Below are 22001 nucleotides of genomic sequence, written 5' to 3'. Positions count from 1 at the left end.
TCCTCAGAGACATACTACTTCAACTCTTCTGAAGTTCCTGATATTTGATTTTGGTACAGGGAATGAGGAGCTCTTATTTTTTTTTTATCTTTACAGAATTTGAAGTATAAGATTTTATTTTTGTTCTTTTCTAAATATATGTTGAGAAGTATTTTACACTGAGAGGGGATATTATTGTACCTACCCTATATTTTTACAATACAGGGTGATTTTTTTAAATAAGTTTTTTTTTTATTGTGAAAATACTATGCAGAGGGGTTACAGCTACATGAGTAAGGTATAATGAGTATATTTACTATCAAGCATTGTGTACCTTTAGAAAACCCTAGAAAAATTGGAGAGAAAGATTGGTTGTAATAAGATGTATTCTACTGTAAGATTCTATTCTGGGCGATGGAGTTTAATTCCTGTAATATTGCTACTCAGGGGGATAAAATATGAAGATTATGATTCAAAATCACTCTGCACACAAAAATCCGAAAGAATGGACCAACAAAAAGCCAAAAGCTGGACTGTGGCTCAAATGGTAGAGTAATAGCCTTGAGTAAAAAAGCTAAGGCACAACCTCAGGCCCTGGGTTTAAGCCCCACTACCAACACACACATGCACACACGCGCACACACACACACACACACACACGCACACACACACGCACACACACGCGCACACAGGCACACACGCACACACGCACCGCTACTATTAAAACTCACATAGACTTGATCTAATTGCTGAATTCTTACTTGGAAGAGACATAAAACCTCCATGTGTAACTCTTTACACTTGCTATTTTTGATAAAGAACTGTTTATGTCTGGCTTTCAGGAGGATAGGTGCCATCAGGGAATGACAGGGAATCTGCCACCCTCTCTAAAAGTAAGGGAGATGACTAAGCCAGCCTTTTCAGGATGGGAGAAAGCACCCTGGGATACAAAGCTGTGAAGAGGTGAAGGAAAAGTAAGTGGAGAGAGAAAAATAAAACAACCCCAGGCTCCCTCACAATGAGCAGGGGACTAATCTCAGGGGAAGATCTTAATGAATGAGAAGTCTATCAATAGATGATGATCACTCTCCAGGGGTGTCAGATCTTTAACTTCTCCTTTAATAGCTCTCTCTTTGAAACATGAGTGTACAATAACTGGATAAAAGCCTTAAGAAACATCAATACGATTAAATGACTTAACAATCTGAATTCAGACTGAATGAAACAGTCTGAGTTTCATTATCCCTTCCATGGGTAAGGCACACAGGGCAAAGAAAACCACTTAGGTTTCAAACTCAAAAAGGGCTATCCTTTACCAGCCAGGAGAATGATCCTCATTGCTTGCTTCCCACCACTTCTCAGGTGATGTTGATGCTGTTCTCCAAAGGTTAATCTTTGAGAACCACTACTCTAAGTGGAAAAGCTGAGAATTACCAGGGTCCTTGTGGTTTGACACTATGTCTACACTGGAAAGGATACTAGGTTAATGTATCAACAGAGCTTCTGAAAATACCATCTCATTGGGATCTGAGATTCTTGCATTTTTGTATTCCTTGTCCCATAGGTGGCATAGAGTTCACTTAAATCCAAACAGCAAATGGGATGAAGAGCATGCCCCCTTTCTAGGCCCCTTTGAACTGGAAATGACATACATTCTGCTGCTTTTCACCTTGCCTTTGCTAACCCTGGCTGGGAATGATGGAAGACTTAGGAATGATGGAGGAAAGTCTTGTGAAAGTTGAGCTCCTCACATCTGAGATTTGGTGTCAGTTTGTTTGGGAGGGAGGCTGAATTTTTACAAACTCTATCCCTCCTTCAGTTCTGTGACTCATTGAGCAATCTGGTCCTTCCACTAGGCTTCAACAAATGAACATCGAGTGTCTACCACGCGACAGACACCTGCAGGCACTGGAGATTGTTTAAAATTAACAGACACACACACACAGTTGTGATTTTTTTTTTCTTACAGAGTTTGTAGCCTAGTGATGGATTGATAAGGAATTTAAGTCAGGGGAAATAATTGGAAAACTCTCTTTTACCTCAGCTGTCTTTGACTCTTTAACCCTTTGTAGTCTGGCATCCACTGTCCATCCAGCAGTGGCACAAAAAATAAATGTTTGTGAAAGTAACCCATGAATTTCATACTTAAAAATATTGAAGCACTTCACCTAATTGATCCTGTTTTCTGGAAAAAAATTCTTGCTTTTGCTCTTTCATCTCATGTCGTTATCATCTGTTAGTTGTACAAAGGAACTCTCATTGTTCATGCTTCATATGTGCAGGCAGAATACTCGCTCAAACTTAGCCCATCTATCACTGTCACTCACACCACCTTACCTTTGTAAATACAATCGGGACACATTGTTTGATTTACCTCAAGGCCTATATTCCACCTAAATTGCATTTATCATTCATTTTCTTAATTGCTTATCCTTCCCTCACATGAGTTCCTACACCGCAGAAGTCTGTTTTCATTTATGGTCATTCATTTTTTAAATCATTTCCAATACATATTACATATATACAATATATGTCTATATTATATCTTATATAATATGTGTATATATTGGGAGCATATTGTGCGAAGAGACTTTGCCATGGTATGTCATGCGTACATATACAGTATTATACTGTCCTCTATTCTCTTTCTTCAACCCTCATAGCCCATGATTTAAAAGATCTCTCAGTAAGGAGGTGGTGCTGTGGCTCAAGTGGTAGAATGCTAGCCTTGAGCTGAGAGAGCTGAGAGACAGCATCTAGGCCCAGAGTTGAGATCTATTGCCACCTATGTCCATGCGCAGATTATTTTCCAGTATGACTTATCTCCAGCCATTTGCTTTTCTTCTCTCCATTTTCCATCATCCCTCAAATAGTCTTACAGTTACAATCATGTTCTCTCACTCTCTCCACACATACATACATAAAAATGTATATATATAAGTATATAACACACATGTATAGATATGTATTTATAAGGATACAAGATGTGTATATAAACATGTATGTATATGCATGCATGTGTGTACATATGCATATGTGTACATATGCATATGTGTATATACATGCATGCATGTTCATATATACATCTATATGGAGATATATCTATAAATATGCACTATATGTGTGTATTCATGGACATGTCTATATACATTTATATCTTAGATATAAAGCATGGACATGTATATATTTTGTATATGGTTCTTTTTATTTCTAGCTTCCCACAGTTCAGTAAGAACACATGATGTTTAGCTTTTTGAGATTGCCTTGGTCTCCAAGGCCTCCAACTCCATTCATTTTTCTGTAATGATACAATTTCATGGATAAGTTATATTCCAGGATATATATGTGCCGTATTTTTTGTTCCTTTCATCCTGTTTAGGCACCTTAGGTGATTCCACAGTTCATCTCTTGTGAACAGAGCTTTCATAAAAGTTCGTTTGGATTTGTGCTCCTTCAGATGTATGTCAAAGAGTGGAATGGGAAGATCATAAGATACCTCTATTTTTTATTTTTGTAAAGAACCTTCATAATGATTTTCTCAGTGGCTGTCTTAGTTTACATTCCAAATACCAGTGCTAATGAGGGTTCCTTTTCTCCATATCTTTGATAGTATTAATTATTTGTTTACTTATTTGCCCTTCTGACTGAGATAAGATGGAATCTTAGTATAATTTTCATTTGCATGTCATTTATGACTAAAGAGATTGAGCAGTTCTTCTTATATAAATTGGCCATTTATATTTCTTCTGAGGGTTAGCTGTTCCATTCATTAGCCCATTTGTTCTTTTGATGATTGTTGTTGTTGTTTTAGTGTCTTGTCCATGATGAATATTTATTTGTTGAGTAGCTGTTGAAGATTTTCTCCCATTATGTGTGTTGTCTCTTTCTTCTAGTAATTATTCCTTTAGCTGTATGGACACTTTTTATTTAACACAGTTACTGTGTTCAATTATTTCTCTTATTTTCTAAGCACCTTGGGTATGATTCAAGGACTAATTACCTAGGCATATATGCTCCACCATATTCCCTGTTCCTCTTAATGGTTCATTCATTTCAGAACTTTCCTTTAGATTTTTAATCCATTCGGAGTTGCTTTTCTTACAAGGTGACAAACAGGCTCTAATTTCATTCTCCTGCATGTAGTCAACTGGTTTTTCCTGCATCATTTGTTGAAGAGATGGTCTTTTCTCCTGTGCATGTTTCCAACCCTTTGATTTTGCTTTCTGAATGGTCTCCATGAGCTGGTTTTCCTTGATCCATTCATTGACTGAGGTGCATCTGGGTTGCTTCCATATCTTAGTTATGGTGAATAATGCTGTGATAAACATAGTTGTGCGGGTAGCTTTAGTATAGCCTTGTTTGTGATCATTTGGGTAAATACCCAGAAGTGGGATTGCTGGGCCAGAGGGGAGCTCTATGTGTAGTCTATGTGTAGTGCTTTCCAGAGTGGTTGAACAAGTTTACACTCCCATCAACAATGCAGTAGGGTTCCTTTCTGACCACATCCCCTCCAGCATCTGTTGGTATTAGAGTTCTTGATTATAGCCATTCTAACTGGGGTGAGGTGGTATCTCAATGTTGTTTTGATTTGCATTTCTTTTATGGCCAGAGAAGTTGAGCATTTCTTCATGTGTCTATTGGTGATTTTTATTTCCTCTTTAGAGAAGTCTCTTTTTAAGTCTTTAGCCCACTATTAATGGGGGGGAGTTGTTTCTTTGAGGATTCATTGTTGGGGAATTTAATTTTTTGAGTTCTAAGTATATTTTAGATATGAGAACCTTGTCCATTGCATAGTTAACGAAGATCTTCTGCCAATCCATGGGCTCTCTATTGATCTTGCTACCTGTGCCCTTTGCTGTGCAATCCCAGTTGTCCAACCTTTCTTTGATTTGTGGTATATATGTGTGTGTGTGTGTGTGTGTGTGTGTGTGTGTGTGTGTGTGTGTGTGTGTGGTATATATATATATATATATATATGAATTCTATGCTTCCATCAGAAAGAATGACACCTTCCCTTTTGTTAAGAAATGGAAAGACTTGGAAAAAAACGTATTAAGTAAAATAAGCCAGACCAAAACAAATATAGGTCTCATGGTTTCCCTTATATGCAATAATTAATATATAGGTCTAGGATAATCTTATCAGTTGAGCAGAAAAGCTGAAAAGCTATGTACATATGACCATATAAGATGATGCTAAGTGAAATGAACCCCAAGATATGGACACAGAAGTCTTTCTTTGCTGTTTTTGTTTTTAATATGCTATGTGATTTTCTTTAGTTTCCTTTGTATGTTCTCCCCTATGGAATATCCCCTGTTGTCACTATACTTGATTTTGGTATCCTGCCTTTTGTATATACGTTTATCTAATCTGGGGAGGGGAAGGGGAATAACAAAATGCTGAAAGAAGGACACAGGTTGACTCATTGTAACAATGATACTCACAAGACACTATGTTGGAAATGAACTTTACAATTTTTTAGGGTAGAAGAGGAGTAGGGGAGGGAAGGGATAGTGGGCGAACAACAAGGGAAGGGGTAACAATGCTTTACAAGAGATGTACTCATTACCTTACTCATGTAACTGTAACCCCCCCCCCCATATAGCATCTTTACAATAAAATAAAATATAAAACGTTAATTCAAAATATTAGAACCTTGTACTCCATCCTTGATTTAGATAATATCAGGAAAAAAAATCTTCACTTTTGCTCTTTAAACATGAATTAAATGATGATAAAGTTGCAAACAGATGCAGAGGTAATGAAATCGCAGAGCTTGAAACTTAATCAGTAAGTTACCTTCTTCCTACCTGAGATATATTATAGGATTCATTTACTTTTGAAACAAAATCTTAATTTCCAGAACTGTTAAAGTGCTTAATTTCAGCACCTAATTGAAATAAGTTGAAATTAATAGAAATGATTTCTTCATCTTGGAAAAGATTGAATTCTAGTCATATGACTAAAATCAGACATGGTGGAGAAACCCTAAACTACATTATTTGTATGTACATCATGTTTGACTAAGAGAAAATATTCTTCTTTTCTTTTTTTTAAATCAGTCATGAGGCTTGAATTCTGGGCCTGGGCACTGTCCTTGAACTCTTCAGCTCAAGGTGAGCACTCTAACACTTGAGCCACAGCAGCACTTCTGGTTTTCTGAGTGGTTTATGGGAGATAAGTATCTCAAGGACGTTCCTACCTGAGTTGGTTTTGAACTGTGATCCTCAAATCTCAGTCTCCTGAATAGCTAGGATTATAGGCGTGAACTGCCAGCACCCAGCTTAATATTCTCCTTTTTTTGACTCACATATTTCTTTGACATAAGATTTTACCTTTAGGGCTGTATGTCAGTTCCATACTTGATTTCAAATTGAAGATTAGTTGGTATTAAACAGATAGACTGAATTGTTGCAGGAGGCAAAATGTTAAATCTCTTCCATTTCTAATAAAATATCTACAACTCTTCTCCCTGAACAGACTTTTCAAGTGCTACCTTATTACTTTTTTTAATGCATGGTAATAGATTGTGAAGGGTTTGAATGTCTGTCTCATATTTATGGGGTATTTTAGCAGACCAGTTGTTTTTGAGTATCATGACATGCACCTTTGTACTAATGGCATGAACATTATTTCTATAGATCAGAATGGGACTGCAACACAGCATCAAAGCTTTGGATTTCTTCACAGTTTCAATAAGAAAAGAGAGACAAGAATGTAGTTTTAAATACTACCCCTTTAATAAAAGAAAAAAAATGGATAAAGTTGAACTTGAACAAGTAACAAATAATTCTTATGAGAAGTAATGGACTTTTAAGTTAATATCAACCCCTAAGATTGAAGGCATATTTTCTTCTGAAAGTATCTCTTTCCATTTGAAAGGATGCTTATGTTCTATAAGAAAAATGCCACTTATCTGTTTCATAAGGTTCCTTAAGCATCCTGAAATTGTCTCCACAAATTTTTAGAAAATTTACAGAAAGCAAGATATTTCAGGTGATGGTATTATCACTTTAATTGTGCCCTGGATTTCTGGATAGTTACGCAGGAATTCCAGATGAAATGTGAATTTTAGTATTGTTGGAAATTAGACCTGAGAAAAAGGCCCTGGGTATGAATGAAATTCCCTTTGTGAATTTCTCTGCTTGTCTATTAAGTTCATAACACAAAGAAGAATCTAAATAAAGGATGTAACTAATACTGAATGACTTTCTTCTTCTGTAGTCATAATATGGACTCTGTTAAATTCATGTGTTACAGCTGGTGATACCCCACTTGAACCAGGCTTTCAGTGCAGTAATTTGCTGGTTAATTATAGACTCGTAACCTGTAATCTTCCAGATTTCAGCATCTTGTATTACAGACTTGAGCCAAGAAAGGGTGCCCTGTTCCAATGCCTTTGAATATCTGTGGTATCTTAAAGATCTCTTTAAAAACATAATTTGATTTTATTAAAATAAAAGATGTACTATACCTTTTCAGCACCCATTAGTCTGATTTAGACAATAGTTCATCAGTTCCCATGAGTACATCAGGGCTTTTATACATCACATCTTCCCACAATTCGACATTAAGACATCAACATTGTTTTAATAATATTATAAATTATAATTTCACAAGTTTTTCTTCAGTTTGATATTTCCTCACATGTTTCTAATTTGCCACTTAGATACATGAGAATTTTAAGGAGTGGTGCCATATGTACTACAAACTCAAGGAGTTAGTGGACTTCTAAGTTGTAAGAAAAGTCAACATGAGGGCTGGGAAGGTGGCTCAGTGGTAGAGTGCTTGCCTTGCATGCATGAGGCCCTGGGTTCGATTCCTCAGCACCACATAAGCAAAAAGAAAAAAGCTGGAAGTGGCGTTGTGACTCAAGTGTTAGAGCTCTATCCTTGAGCTGAAGAGCTGAGGGACAGTGCCCAGGCCCAGAGTTCAGGCCCCATGACCGGCCAGACCCCCCCAAAAAAGATAAGGCAACATGAGACCTTACATTTGAAAAGAGGTCGATCTACTCAGCTAATGGTTCCATCTTTGTTCTAAGAATTAGAAACATTTCCTCCTCCCTGCAAGTAACACAATATCAACCTGTAGTAATGGAAATAGCTAAATACAGCAAGGCCCAATAGCTCTTCAAGAGTATTATTTTTCTGTTTTAAGGAATGGTTATCATTCCTTCCAGTTTGACCAAAGGAAAGCATATGCAGAGGATAATCTGTTGATACATGTCCATGTCTATATATGTGTACAGAAGAGTCATCTCATTTTCTTAAGTCCAATCTGCTACTCCATTGAACTTTGTAAGTTAACTGGGTGCAACACTATGCTATTGGTAATGCTTGGGAAGGAATAAGGGGCTGTGTTATTGCATAAGTTATATATTTAGGACATTTTGCATTTGACAAGTCATATGTAATGCAACTCTAGACGGCTGCATATTGGATTACATTGGTAATACATGCATGGTGATGCAATGAGCTATCATTGTTGTGAGTGCTAGGAGTGCATGGATTTAAAGGCATCATTTCTTAAGTTCTTTATGTGGAACACACCAAGTTCTTTTGTGTTTTGTGTGGGATGCTCATACTCTTCTCTGGTACAAAGCCAAATGTAAGATGAGATAGCATAGCTGAAGTAAAGGAATAAATAAATAACTGGGATTTAAAATGTTGACTAAGGTTTCCTGTTCTTCAGTTGTGGTGTTTGCAGTAAGATGAAGTATTTCCTCTGTCTACATTTTACTGTTTGCAGAAAGACAAACATCTTCTTCTGAGCTATTTTTTTTTCTGATACATCTTAATTCCGCGCTGAATTGATTAATTTGCTATCATTTCTTCAGGGTTCTGCTATTTATTTATGAAGCCAGATTTAATGTTTAGGGCAATATTAAGTGCTCTGTCAGGTAATAGAAAAAGACTCTCATTAAAAATAGATCCTCGATCTTCAGAAGTCAGTAACATCAGCTGCTATAAAATAAGGTTGATTAGAAACTCCTGTTTGGAAAAGTCTCATTTAGAATCCATGACAAGTTGAAGCATCTCTGTATAAACACACATTCCTTCTGTGTGGAGAGACTTTTAGTTATCTCATCTAAAATGAATTGTTTACTTCAATCCTACTTATAGAGAATTTATATCATGCTTCTTAGCAAGGTGATAAACTTGTATATCTGCATCTGGAAGTATTGAATTTTAATGTAATCATTAATCTATATTTGTACAAGAATTATCCCATATTTAAATGAGTCTGCATGAAAATGGCTTCAATCAGCAAGATAAATCTCCCATTGTCAAAACCATTGTACAAAATCCTCATCTCAAAAGTATATATAGTTCTATCTGTTTCAGAAAGACAGGATAGGTCAAAAATTGAAGTATTGCATTTTATCCATTTTGTCAACATTAGTAAAAATCTTCATATCCTTCCTATCTAAATATCTAAGAAGATAATTAGAACGATTTTATTGTTCCACTTGAAATTAGTAACTCTTTTGTGATTCTCAGCCATGTACAAACATACAAGAAATAGAAGGCAATATTAGAGCTTACGGGTTCAATATTAATGCTATGCAAATGTAATTGAGTTAATAAGAAAGTGATGTCCATACATATGTTTCTTAGAGTTTGAGAATGACCAGCAATACTTCATTAGAACTGGACATAGCTTCATGCCTTGCATGTTATATACTTGTATTCTCATGTGCCGTTGACTAGAGGGCTGGGAGGTGGGATATATTCAATAAAGAGAGTTGTTATGTGAAGGGTCTGCATTTGCATATATATGTGTGTTTGTGCAAAAGATACATCTACGCGATCCATATTGTGGATGCAGTGCCAGAAGTCACCATCCCCTAGTGACTGACTCAGACAAAGACATTGGGAGACTCCCAGTGCTCTATTACTCCTTGCATGGAACCTTAAGTTATATAGTTATATGTGTCTTTCTACTAGTATCCTATAGCCAGGGAGAGTTATATCATGTAATATTTATTTTATTTATTTTTTGTCGATCATGGGGCTTGCATTCTGGGGCTGGGCACTAACCCTCAGCTCTTTAGCTCAAGGCTAGTGTTTTACCATTTGAGCCACAGAGCCATTTCCAGTTTTCTGGTTATTTATTGGAGATACAAGTCTCAGGGACTTTCCTGCCTGGGCTGGCTTTGAACCTTAATCCTCAGATCTCAGTCACGTGAGTAGCTGGAATTATAGGCATGAGCCATGGGCACCCAGCTTATCATGTATTTTTTTTTTTGAATTAAATAACATACTCTATGAAAAAAATTAATGAGTAAAGTCAAGGAATATTTGAGAGTAGTTATTATTTATCATATATTTTTAAGATCTATGACTTGCTGTTTTACATACATATGTATATATATTCATACATATAAGCAGATGATTCCTAGAGACAAGTAAATTAATATATACTCATCACTTCATATAGTTTTATTTGAAAGTGTAACAATATCTACAACACATTCACTGTTACTGATTTTTTTCAGTATATAAATCAATCACTGTAGTTTTTAATTTTTTAAATGTTTTTTATTGTGAAAATACTGTATAGAGGGGTTGCAGTTACATGAGCAAGGTAATGAGTACATTTCTTATCTAGCATTGTTGCCTCCTCCTTTGTTTTATTACTGCACATTAAGTCTTTAGATTGATTCCTATCAACTGCCAGTTTGTCCTGTTTGTCATACATTTCCAAGTTTTCCCCAAGACACACACAGATTCCTCCTAGCAACATTATGCTCATTGGGTCTGGCTTCTTGGATTCCAGTGTATGTAAAGTCACAGACTATTCTTCTGTATCTAGCTGACTTTATTTGTTGTCATGTCTCTAAGCTTACCAATGTTCTGACTTCTATTAAACTAGAAAGAAAATACTTACATCTAAAATATTATTATTTGAGTTCTGTAAATATTTTTACATCTCAATATTATTTTCATCTGGTTTTGCAAAGGGTGAATGTGAAGCTTAGGGTTTGAGTACTTTTCTCAAGGTTCTCTGTTTAACAAGTGCCCAAGTCAGGATTTGGCATCGAGCACTTTTTTCTTAGAAGTGATGTGTGTAGCCAATATCCACAGATAAGGAAACTCTCCAAAGAAGGAGTTAGCTTGCTTATCACCATTATTTTTGTATGGGTCCAACAGGTGCCATATCTAATCCCAGCAATTACATTAGTTCTTCAGTTCAAGGATTTGCACAGGTCTGGATTTTCCATCTAAAATCATTAGCTACTATAAAAGAAATGAAAATCCTGCTCATTAAAATATAGAAGAAAAGAGAAAAGAAGGAAAGAAGAAGCCAAAGAAATGAGATCATGAGAGAAATCTGACTTCTTTAAGCTCTGTAATGGGTCCTGCGATATGTTCCTAAATTTATGTCCCATCACTCAAAGGGGGAAAAAACGTTTTCAACTGACTCTGTAAAAATCTGGAAGATTTCCCGTGTATTATTCACTCTGCCCTTTGTACAACGTCCTTTTGAATTCATTACATTGTCCAATCCAAGTTCTTCTTGAAGCACATGGAAGTGCTGTTTATCATCTCCTTTCGGAAGAAATAACTCTTGTTATTCTTAGGGTATAAGGGACTTATACTAAGGTGGGTTTCCATAACAAAGTGCATGTGTTAAGTGAAAATGTAAGTTTTTTTTTCAAATACGCAGATAACGTTTTCATAGGGCATTGCAGAATGTTTATGTTATTGTTTAACGTCAACACTCACTTCTTTCTAGGAGCAATTTTTGACGAATCTGCTAAAAAGGACGATGAGGTGTTTCGCACAGCGGTTGGCGACCTCAATCAGAATGAGGAAATCTTACAGACTGAAAAAATCACATTTTCGGTGACATTTGTTGATGGCAACAACCCCTTCCAGGCCGTTCAAGAAGGTAAGACCCAGTAGTCTCCTGTTTTCTTTGCTTATATGTATTGGAAGTTGTTCAATTTCAGTGTTAATGAAATTAGATGGAATTAAATGGAAGGCGGATGGCATTGTTTGTATTGTTGCTGCTAATTGGGTATTACTTCCCTTTGAAAGTGTTCTTCTGCAGGTCTTTAAGCTGTCTTCTCCTTTTGAGAAGACCCAAAGTGGAAAGCCATCGGTTTAATTGAAATATGATAGCAAAGTAGACAGAAATATTTACACAGAAATCCTTTAGGACATGACTTCAATATAAATGAAGCATTTCTTTAAAATATGATTTTCTCTTTGAGTTTTTACTTTGGATTTCTCTGGGCTAACTGCCACCTTGAGTAGTGTTCTTACAGGCTGCCTGACACTTTAGATGTGCTCATGACAAATGTATTGCCAAAAGGAATATCTTTCAGCATTGCATACAAATCAAAGATTTTGTACTGGGATCCTAACATACTGACCTAGGCTGTATGTATGTATGAATGTATGTGTGTGTGTGTGTGTGTGTGTGTGTGTGTGTGTGTATAAGTTCCAAAGTAATTTAAGTATTTTCCTCTATGCTCTATTTACTTGAGTGAATTAAAAGTTTTAATCAATGTAAGGTAATACAAATCATTTTTACTCACTGAATAACATTACTAGAAGGAAATGTTTGCCTATTAATGATCTCTTATTAAATGAAGAGTTGACCTTTGGAATTTTATATTTGATGCTATTCATCTAAATGAATGCTAAGCACCTTCTATAAAATGTTGATTGTTGCTGCTTGGTAGGTTTTGAATTTTGGTGTTCTCAAGTTTCTGTGTTGAAATCTCATTTTCATAATGATGGTTTTAAGAAGTTAAACATTCTGAAGATGATAGGTCATAAAGACTGTGCCTTCACAGATGGGATTTGTGTCCTTACAAAAGGAGCTCTAGGGCTGGGAAGGTAGCTCAGTGATAGAGTGGTTGCTTTGCATGCGTAAGACCCTGGGTTCGATTCCTCAGCACCACATAAGCAGAAAAAGCTGGAAGCTGTGCTGTGGCTCAAGTGGTAGAGTGCTAGCCTTGAGCTGAAGAGCTGAGGGACAGTGCCCACGCCCAGAGTTCAGGTCCCACGACGGACAGAAACCTAAAAATAAGGAGCTCCATCCCTTTACCTATTCAGAGAACACACAAAGGACTCTGTGGAACAGAAAATAAAGAGAAACCTCACCAGGCAAAGAATCTGCTGTGTCTTGATCTTGGCTTTCTCTACCTGCAGAATTGTGAACTATAAATTTCAGTCGTTTGTAAATCACCTGGTGTAAGGCATCTTGTTAACGAAACCCAGACTATGACACTGTTTACTCGATATATTATTGTGATAATTCATTTAGACTAAATACAAAGAGTCCCAAATTGACTTACACACATGAACAACTTGCACTAATAAATTTTAAGTAGCATTTGGCAGAAGAAAAGGAAGACAAACACCACATCAGAGGTATTAAATTTGGCAGGAAAGAAACATGGAAGGGTAAAGGAAAAGAAACTTAATTGTCTGAAATAAGTTTCCTTTTCATCTACTATTATATCTGTTTGATATGCAGATGATTTTTCACTGGAATTTATTTCTGATCTGTAGATCTGATTGCTGTTGAATTTTATGTTTGCTTCTATTAGAGTATGGAGATGAGGCAGATGGAGATGTTTTTAATTCTTAATTTGATAGAGAAAATAATGAATAATGAACAGACTTATTTTATGAAAAAATAACTTTAGAATAACAAAATAATATAGAATATAATATGGCTTTTAACTTTAGAAAATATCAGTACAAAAGTCACATTGAAATAAACATTCAACTATTTACACTTTACATTATCCTGAGAATTTGAGGCTTCATATCATAAATATACATTTGTATGGAAATACTTAAAAGCTATCAAAAGTTAAAATTCACAGTTACCTGCAACATAATAAATTAGAATTTGAGAAAGATATGTGATAATTATTTTATGTATGCTTATCCTGGGGCCTGAACTTACTGCTAGGTGCTATCTCTGAGCTTTTTGATGAAGGCTAGTACTCTAACACTTTGAGACACAGCTGTACTTCCAGCTTTTGGTACTTAATTAGAGATAAGAATATCACAGACTTTCTTGCCCAGGCTGGCTTTGAACTGTGACTTTCAACATTCAGCCTCCTGAGTATCTAGGATTACAGGCATAAGCCAACCACAGCTAGTGATACATGGTAATTTTTAAATATACCAACTAGAAATCACATGTTAACTCATTTTTTAAGTTCTCTTGATCTCTTTTCAATCTATAGGTTTATTGGCCAGAATGACAACAGGAAAAGCCTGAGAACCAATTTATTTTCACTACTCTCTTTTGAGGAACTCTATGTGAATTTCAGTTAAAATATCATTTTGTAAATTTTTCTAGGCTGGAAAAAGCAGTAGCAGATTAAGACGTGATAGCAATAGTTAGAAAGGAATTCAGAATAAGTATGCCCTTGTAGCCTTTCTTAGACTAAATTTGAAAAGTTAAGACAGATTTTAAAAATATTGCAGTGATACCCTTTTATGCACTGCTTTGTGTAACCATTCTGCTGCTGGTTAACTTCAAGAAACAAAAATGTCTCTCAAAAAGAATTATAAGGACTTGAATGGAATGGTGACATTGAAATCAGAGTGAGACAGAAAATGTTTCCCAGGTAGAGACCACTAGGTATTTATCAAAGCTGGAGGAAAGCTTGGTACTTTGCTGGGTTGCTGTTCCTAACAGGATGCTCTGGACCAGTTATTTTGGTGGTCTGCTCTGAGTAATGAACCTGAAATTAGTTCCAAGAAGCTTTGGAGATCATCTGTTTCCCCCTTCCGCACCAGAGAGGCTTTAGATTCACTTTGGTAGTAAAAATAGTTATTTCAAGGGCTCTTGTCAGCTTGAAAAATAAAGGGAAAAATATGAAAGTTACAAAAGAACAAGAAATAATTCAGAGGCACTACTCTCTTAAATATTAAGAGGAAGTAATTAAGGAGAAAATGTGTCATCGAAGATGAGCAGTTTTTTATCACATCTTCATTGCAATGCTATTAAAATCCATAATCTAAAATTAACTTACATTTTTATTTTTATCAGAGACAAAAATTTAATGATAAAGTACTGATTACTGATCTACTGTCATTTCAGAATTATGGTAATCCATGATTTTGGGCTCTCTCTCATCTATCTATCTGTATGTATGTATCTAACTATCTATCTACCTGATTTTGAAATTCTAGTATTGAGCAAACAAAATTATGATGCATGTAGGTATTTGGTGAATAATTAATGATATCAGATTAATCCAAATACATATTCATTAAATCTACTAGTTTGCATGTCTTAAGTTATTAATAAGCTTTTTATTGTGAAAATACCATACAGCGGGGTTACAATTATATGAGCATTGTTGCCTCCTCCTTTCTTTCCCCTTACCATCCCTCCCCATCTCCTCCCTTCCCCATCTCCGCCCCCCTCCCCCCCACACCCATGCCTAAGTTGTAAAGTTTGTTTTTCAACATAACGTCTTGTACATCTCATTGTTGCAATGGGTCCACTTGTAACCCTATTTGAACAATTTGTTTTTTCCCTTCCCCTCCCCAAATTACACCAGTTAGTCATCTTAAGAGCTGGTTTGGTTCATAGAAATTTATTTTTGTCTTTCTGTTGTCTTTGTTTCTTACTAAAAGAGAGAGGGTCCTACTAGTAAACAGCCTGTTCAATCCCCAGAGTTGGTATTATTAAAATCATCTTTGGTGGCTTTGCTTATAATGCATTTTAGTCAATTATTATTCTCCTAAAAGCGAGTTTCTAGGGTGAAATATCTCTAATATCACTAATAGTTCATTCTCTGATGATCACTTAGTTTTTTACTGCATTTCTTATTGTTACATCTATATTAGACTTTTAAATAAATGAGCAGTAGAAAGGTATTTATTATAAGTAACATGATAACAAACTAGCTGTTTTGATAAATTTATTTTTCTATATATTTCAGTTCATCTGTAGATAATTTGTTAAGATTTTTTTGTTCCACAGTTTAGAATATTAACCAAGAAGATGAAAGTTTTTATCATTTAACAGAACAAATTTTTGGAGGCATTTTCTTTTTGACAGTTGCTTTGGTAGTTGAAAGATGGATTTTTCTATTATATGAAAAAACTATCCTACTAGAAAAAAAGAACTATCCTACCTTTCAAAACCTGTCAATTGGGGTTTATATGTAGCAATGTAATTCTATTGGAATATTTTCAGTATATAGATGAACCAATTGAGATTCAGAGAGATTGAATAATTATTGTAAGTTTTTATTAGACAAGGATATATAGATAACATATGTTATCCAAGATGTTCGCATCATCAACATTTTTCTTGCTACATCTAGTATCTAACTGTACACACACACACACACACACACACACACACACAAAACACACACAGAATTTATTCTAGTCTTCAGTATACAGGTGTATACTTATACATAACAGTTCATTTTAGGTATTCCATAAGTACTGTGGGGGAGCTAAAATGGTAGCAGATTGATATGTATTTGATGTGCATTATTTACATTCAGAGCTTATAATTGTAGGGGTCTTTCACTTGGGATGATATACTCAGTTTCATGGTATAAATCACTCTTGTTTTTTCAATCTTGGATTTTCTCAGCTGTAAAAAATGAAGAACTCAAAACATATGTGATGTATTTTTAAAATCACTTTCATCTCTTCAGTTTCATGACACTTTAGAATACACTTATAGGTTTTAAACTTTATCCAAATGTTCATTATTTAATTCATTCTTATAGGAGTATTCACATTTTTTAAATTACTCCTAGCTTTCCTTTGACTGAATTTGAAATAATTTAAAGAAATACATGGCATCTTTGCTATGTTCTGCTACTGCATGCACCTATTCAGTACAAACCAAATAATTTATTATTATCACTAGAACTCAGAAAAGACATTGAGCTAGTTTAATGGCCCTGGACCAGAGGGCTCTTGTTAGACTTCCCTTCTATTCTTCTTTTATAGATTGATTCTCTGGGAATCTAAGTATTGTTCAGGTCATAGATATAAAATTGCATGGTATGAAAGACACAGATGAATCTGTCAAAAGTAGAAGCAAATACCTTATCTTGTAACCTCATGACTGAGACAAGTTTTGGTCAGGAAAAATGAAAATTTGTGAGAAAACTAAGCCAGGGGAATTAAGGAAGGTGCTTGAAAAAACTCACCTTGGAAGATAAATTCACAAATAATATAGTATTGTTCATGAATTCTTATGATTCTTGTCAGAGAGGATATAAAACATTATGCAATGATAATAAATGGTAAGATTCTGCCAAAACATTTTGAAATAAATGCTCACATAAGAAAAATACCTGTAAGCATAAGCCATGAGGTATATAAGAGGAAAAATTAGTTATAAATTATTTTATATGAAAGAAAATGTAAAGCCATCACAACATTTTTGAATCTGTTGCTCACCACTATAAACCATATAGTTAAAAATCAATAAGGTGATGATAATGATAAAAATTGAATGCTTTGAATATATTTGTATTTAAAGGGATGTACATGTAAAAGAATGATTTATGTGTCTGCACTATTTGATCCTTTTTGTTAGGCTTAGTCTCATAATTTACATTTCCCTGTGCTTAAAATGGATATTTTATTGTGATAAAGCCCTAATAATTCCAAAATCCTCTGCAACCACTTGTTGCAATTAGTTGCTGCAACTATTCTACCATAAGGCTGCAGGATTTATCATTCATCAACTTGTGTTTCCCTGGACTAATTTTGATAGCTCCAATCACAGCTACTATTCTGAAATGCCTGACAATAGATTAAACGTCAGAATTAGGTGGATTAGAATTTTTTTAAAAAAATACATAAATATTATATACATCTAATTCTTATCATTCATTTATTTATCTGGTTTTTATTATTCCTCTTTCCCTTCCTGAGATTCAAAGCTACTTTCATTGCTCTTTCCCTACCTGAGAGTCAAAGCCACTTTCGCTTTGAATCGCAGGGTCTAGCCTCAAGGCACAGCAGAGCTCTTGCTCATCTCCATATATGAAGTGTGGAGAGAATCAATAATGCAGTTAACCTGCTATCTCCAAACACCTGGATCTGTTTTACAACTTCATGGTCCATGATCATCTAGGGGTTGGGAATTTTTAGCTCAGCCATTTTCCCATCTATTTCCTGTCAAGGACTGTCATTTTTTTCTTACTACCAACCACATTTCACCAACTGACTCCTGTGGTTGGAAATCCACAGGTGCCTGCCATGTAATATGGAATACTCTTTAAAGTATGAATAAATGTATGTCTATAAGATTTGCCATCCTTACATATTACCTTATACATTTCATTCAACCCTGCCATTGGAGAATTGCCCATTAAGGGAATTAATGTAATAGGTATTTGCAATCTAATTTGGAGAGTATTCAGTCAAATTCATCCAAGTACTGATTAAATGCTTTATGCTGTTCCAAGACTAGGCCAGCTATAACAGAGGATAATAAAATAAAGAACACAGAGTATGTTATGGAGAGTATTAAATATATCTGAGGAATGTTATGGAGTTTTAAAGCATAAAAGATACTATTGCCTTCAATATATAATTTAGACTTTAAAGTACACTAATAGTCAAAAGGAACAGGGTGATCTACCTTTTGAAAATTTCCTTTTCAAAACAGAAATGGGCGGCTGTCATCTTTAACTAAATATTGATATGGTTACAAGTTGCATTGTTTAATTTTTCTGCATTTGCCATCATGTTAATGTTATCTTTGTTTCATTTAATACCACACTCTTAAAGTAACAGCTTACCGGTTCCAAGTGAAGATTGAAATTCAGATGTGTATAACTCGCTCTTCCTTCATTTTGTAGCCATTTTCCTTTGAGATCTCTTACCTCACAATAATTATGTACTGGTATGTAAGTTCAACCATAAACTACATATATGCTTCTCTGGGTCTTGATTTTTAAAGAACAATCATTAACAGATTTTTATGCAAGCTGTGTTTAAGGGCAGTAAAAATTTATTCTTTGGATCTTGTTGAAGTGTTGTTCATAATAATAGCAACCATTTATTCTTTGCTTTCTGAATTTATACATAGAGTACATGAATGTAGTAAGATGTCTCCATCCTTAATTAGTCTTTTTGGTACTGATGTGGTAAAAGATTCATCTATATGTCTTAATGTAACTATGAATATGGGGTCTATTAGATTAAAATCTCCATTTACAGCTGAGCACCAATGGCTCATGCCTGTAATATTATTTACTCAGGAGGCTGAGATCTGAAGATTGTGGTTCAAAGCCAGCCTGGGCAGGAAAGTTTGTGAGACTTTTATTTTTAATAAGCTACATAAAAAACAAAAACAGTGAAACAAAAGTGTAGCTGTGGCTCAGATGACAGAGCACTCGTATTGAGCACAAAAGCTCAGGGATACCACCTAGGGCCTAAGCTTATGTGTACTAACACGTGCACATAATAATAATAACAACAACAACAACAACTCCACTTGACTATAGACTGCAGTTGAAATGGAAGTCTATTGGATAGTCATAAAATATGTTGGTAAACCAAGGATGACTTTCTGATTTCAAAATATTATCAATATTATCAGTATCTACGTTTCTCCTGATCCAGTTTGCTTGGTTGAGTATGGAGAATAACTTCTCCTCCTGCTTTTTCAATGTTTGACATTTAATTTTACATGTATTTTCCTAGTAATATTTAAATTTTATAGGCATCACACTATGTGTAGCTATCTATGCTCTTGTGATATTTTGTTGAATGGTCTTGGAATTCTCCAAAGCATTATCATTGGAACTTGCATTTTAAAAATAGAACATATAAGATGCCAAAAGCAACATAGAAAAAGCTGCATATTCAGGGAGAAAAAGAAAGCGCTTTTAAAGTGCCTGTAAGAGTTCAGCCTCGATTGAATTACTATGCACATGAAAGTGCTTCCCGTTGGCTTTGCTGTAGTCGTTCCTGTTTATCTTGAACAACATTCTCTTATCTTAGGCTGAGCTCTGGCCTTATGTGCATATCTCATTCTTAATGTTCTGATACTGTGTCCTTATAAAGTTCTATTCAGCCATGTTTTAGTCCTTAACCCTCCTTATGCACCCTGAGAACTCTGGTTTAGCACAGAAGGCTTAAGTCTGATGTCATTTATCTACCTGTGGGTCTTGAACATACCTTGTGACTCATCATTTATCTACATTTTTGTAGACAAATATTCACTCAATGGGGTAACTGTGATTATGTGATTATTGTGTAATGATTATGTGTGGTTGTAATTATGGTAGGCTTATGTGTCTGCTAATCAGAAACAATCTTCATAATAGAGGAGCAGACAATGGCTTAACACCATTGTACCTATGCATCTGTAAATTTCCATTCCTCTTTCCTGTTTTCCTTTCAAACATCCTCTACTTGTCCTGGTGGTTTCTATGGATACTTCTTTTTTTTTTTTTTTGTCGGTAGTGGGGTTTGAACTCTGGGCCTGGGCTCTATGGATACTTCTGACTCGAACCTTATAATCTACTAGTCATAATCATAATTTTGCCCTGCTGGATCTTCCTTCATCATGATCATGAATGTTTTGGTTGTGGGGACATTACAGAATGAAATGTTTCCTGACTTTCCACCGCCTCCTCTACCCCCCTTTCCAAGGCCAGTTCTGCTAGTTAGCACAGGAAGATGAGAATCATATTTCTAGTATAATTCATTTGGCAAATAACAGTGATGTTGCAACATGCGTACTTAGAGTTAGGAGGATTTAAAATACCTTGTTACCATTTCTGGGAAGTACAGAGAGCCCATGGAGACCAAATTAAAGCTTTCTGATGATTTGTGTAGGCTGAATACAATCAGGGAAGTAAATAAGGCACTGAGTCATAACTAAATGGGATTCAGTTGTACAGAAACATAATGTAGAAGAGTAATATACATGAAGGTCAAACATGGAAATGAATTCAAGGAAAGCTTTATGATTTGAAAGATGCATCCACTTTGCTATTTGAGTTTATTTCTGACATGATGGTTTAAAAGGTTATCACTCTACGCTTTGTACATTTTCGTTCCTCCTACACATGGGCAAATTTTAACTCCAAAAACTTGGTCATTGGTTTTATTTGAATTATCAGTGTTATTTTTTTCAATAACATGATATTATGTAATATTTTTCTGAAGAAGTCTCATCTCATTTTAGAACATGTTTACTTCTTTCATTCTTGGTAATGATATGGTAGTAAGATTGGCTAAACTCATTTCTTCTTCCTTTATGCTGCATCTTCAAATGTATAATACTTAAAAGTACCTATTATGTATGATAAATATAGTCCAAAGTGGAAGGTGCTTGCAGGGAAGCTGTTATGCAAATTGAAGTATAAAACAAGCCTAATGCAGAGAATATTTTAATAGTTTTACTTTGAATTTCAAACATATTTGTGTACTTCCATAATAAATGTGTGAGTCCATTTTGTCACTGTGCAGAATGCCTGCAAAAAACCCAAACAAACAAAAAACACAATCTTAAGAGGAAAGATTTATTTGGGTTCACAGTATCTGTAGTTTTTCTTCATGTTGATGTGGCCTCATTGCTTTAGGGTCTGATGTAAAGTAATATATCATGGTAGGGAAAAAAAATATGTTGAAGAAAGTAGCTCACCTCATGCTAGCAAAGAAATGGGAAGAGGTACAGTTTAAGATGTACCATTCCAGAGCAAGCAGCCTTTATTCACTTCCTCCAGTTTGGCTCCAAATCCTAGGTTCCCACCATTTCCTAATAATGTTGTGGAATTTTAAATCCATCAATTGATGAGGTCAAAGCCTTTAGAGATTCATGATTGAATTACCTTCCAAAATAAAAAAAAAATTAATACTGGGGAACAATACCTTCAATACCTAAACCTTTATTGGAGGTTTCTTTCCAAATTATAACAATGTCAAGCAGAGTAATTTCAGGTGGCCATTTGTAGTCATTCATGTTATTATAGCAAAGTAAATTGTAGAGGACCTGAGGAAAGAAAATAAATAATAAGGGTTTTAAAAAATGAATAG

The 22001-nt window shown here is 35.1% G+C and overlaps 1 protein-coding gene across 3 annotated transcripts in view; it reads left to right on the top strand.

Annotated features, from left to right (window-relative positions):
• Grid2 (glutamate ionotropic receptor delta type subunit 2) overlaps window positions 1-22001 on the top strand; it is a 1058508-nt gene that overhangs the window by 170550 nt on the left and 865957 nt on the right. For all 3 annotated transcript variants that reach the window (XM_042701886.1, XM_042701887.1, XM_042701885.1), the window contains exon 2: window positions 11719-11874. In XM_042701886.1, the coding sequence (XP_042557820.1) occupies window positions 11719-11874 (156 nt within the window). The remainder of the gene's footprint in view (window positions 1-11718; window positions 11875-22001) is intronic.

The sequence above is a fragment of the Dipodomys spectabilis genome, unplaced genomic scaffold, assembly GCF_019054845.1.
Source record: "Dipodomys spectabilis isolate Male_0828 unplaced genomic scaffold, ASM1905484v1 ptg000297l, whole genome shotgun sequence".
NCBI classification, from domain to species: Eukaryota; Metazoa; Chordata; class Mammalia; order Rodentia; family Heteromyidae; genus Dipodomys; species Dipodomys spectabilis.
The sequence above is the reverse complement of the archived record's forward strand: the minus strand, read 5'-3'. Positions and strand labels throughout refer to the sequence as shown.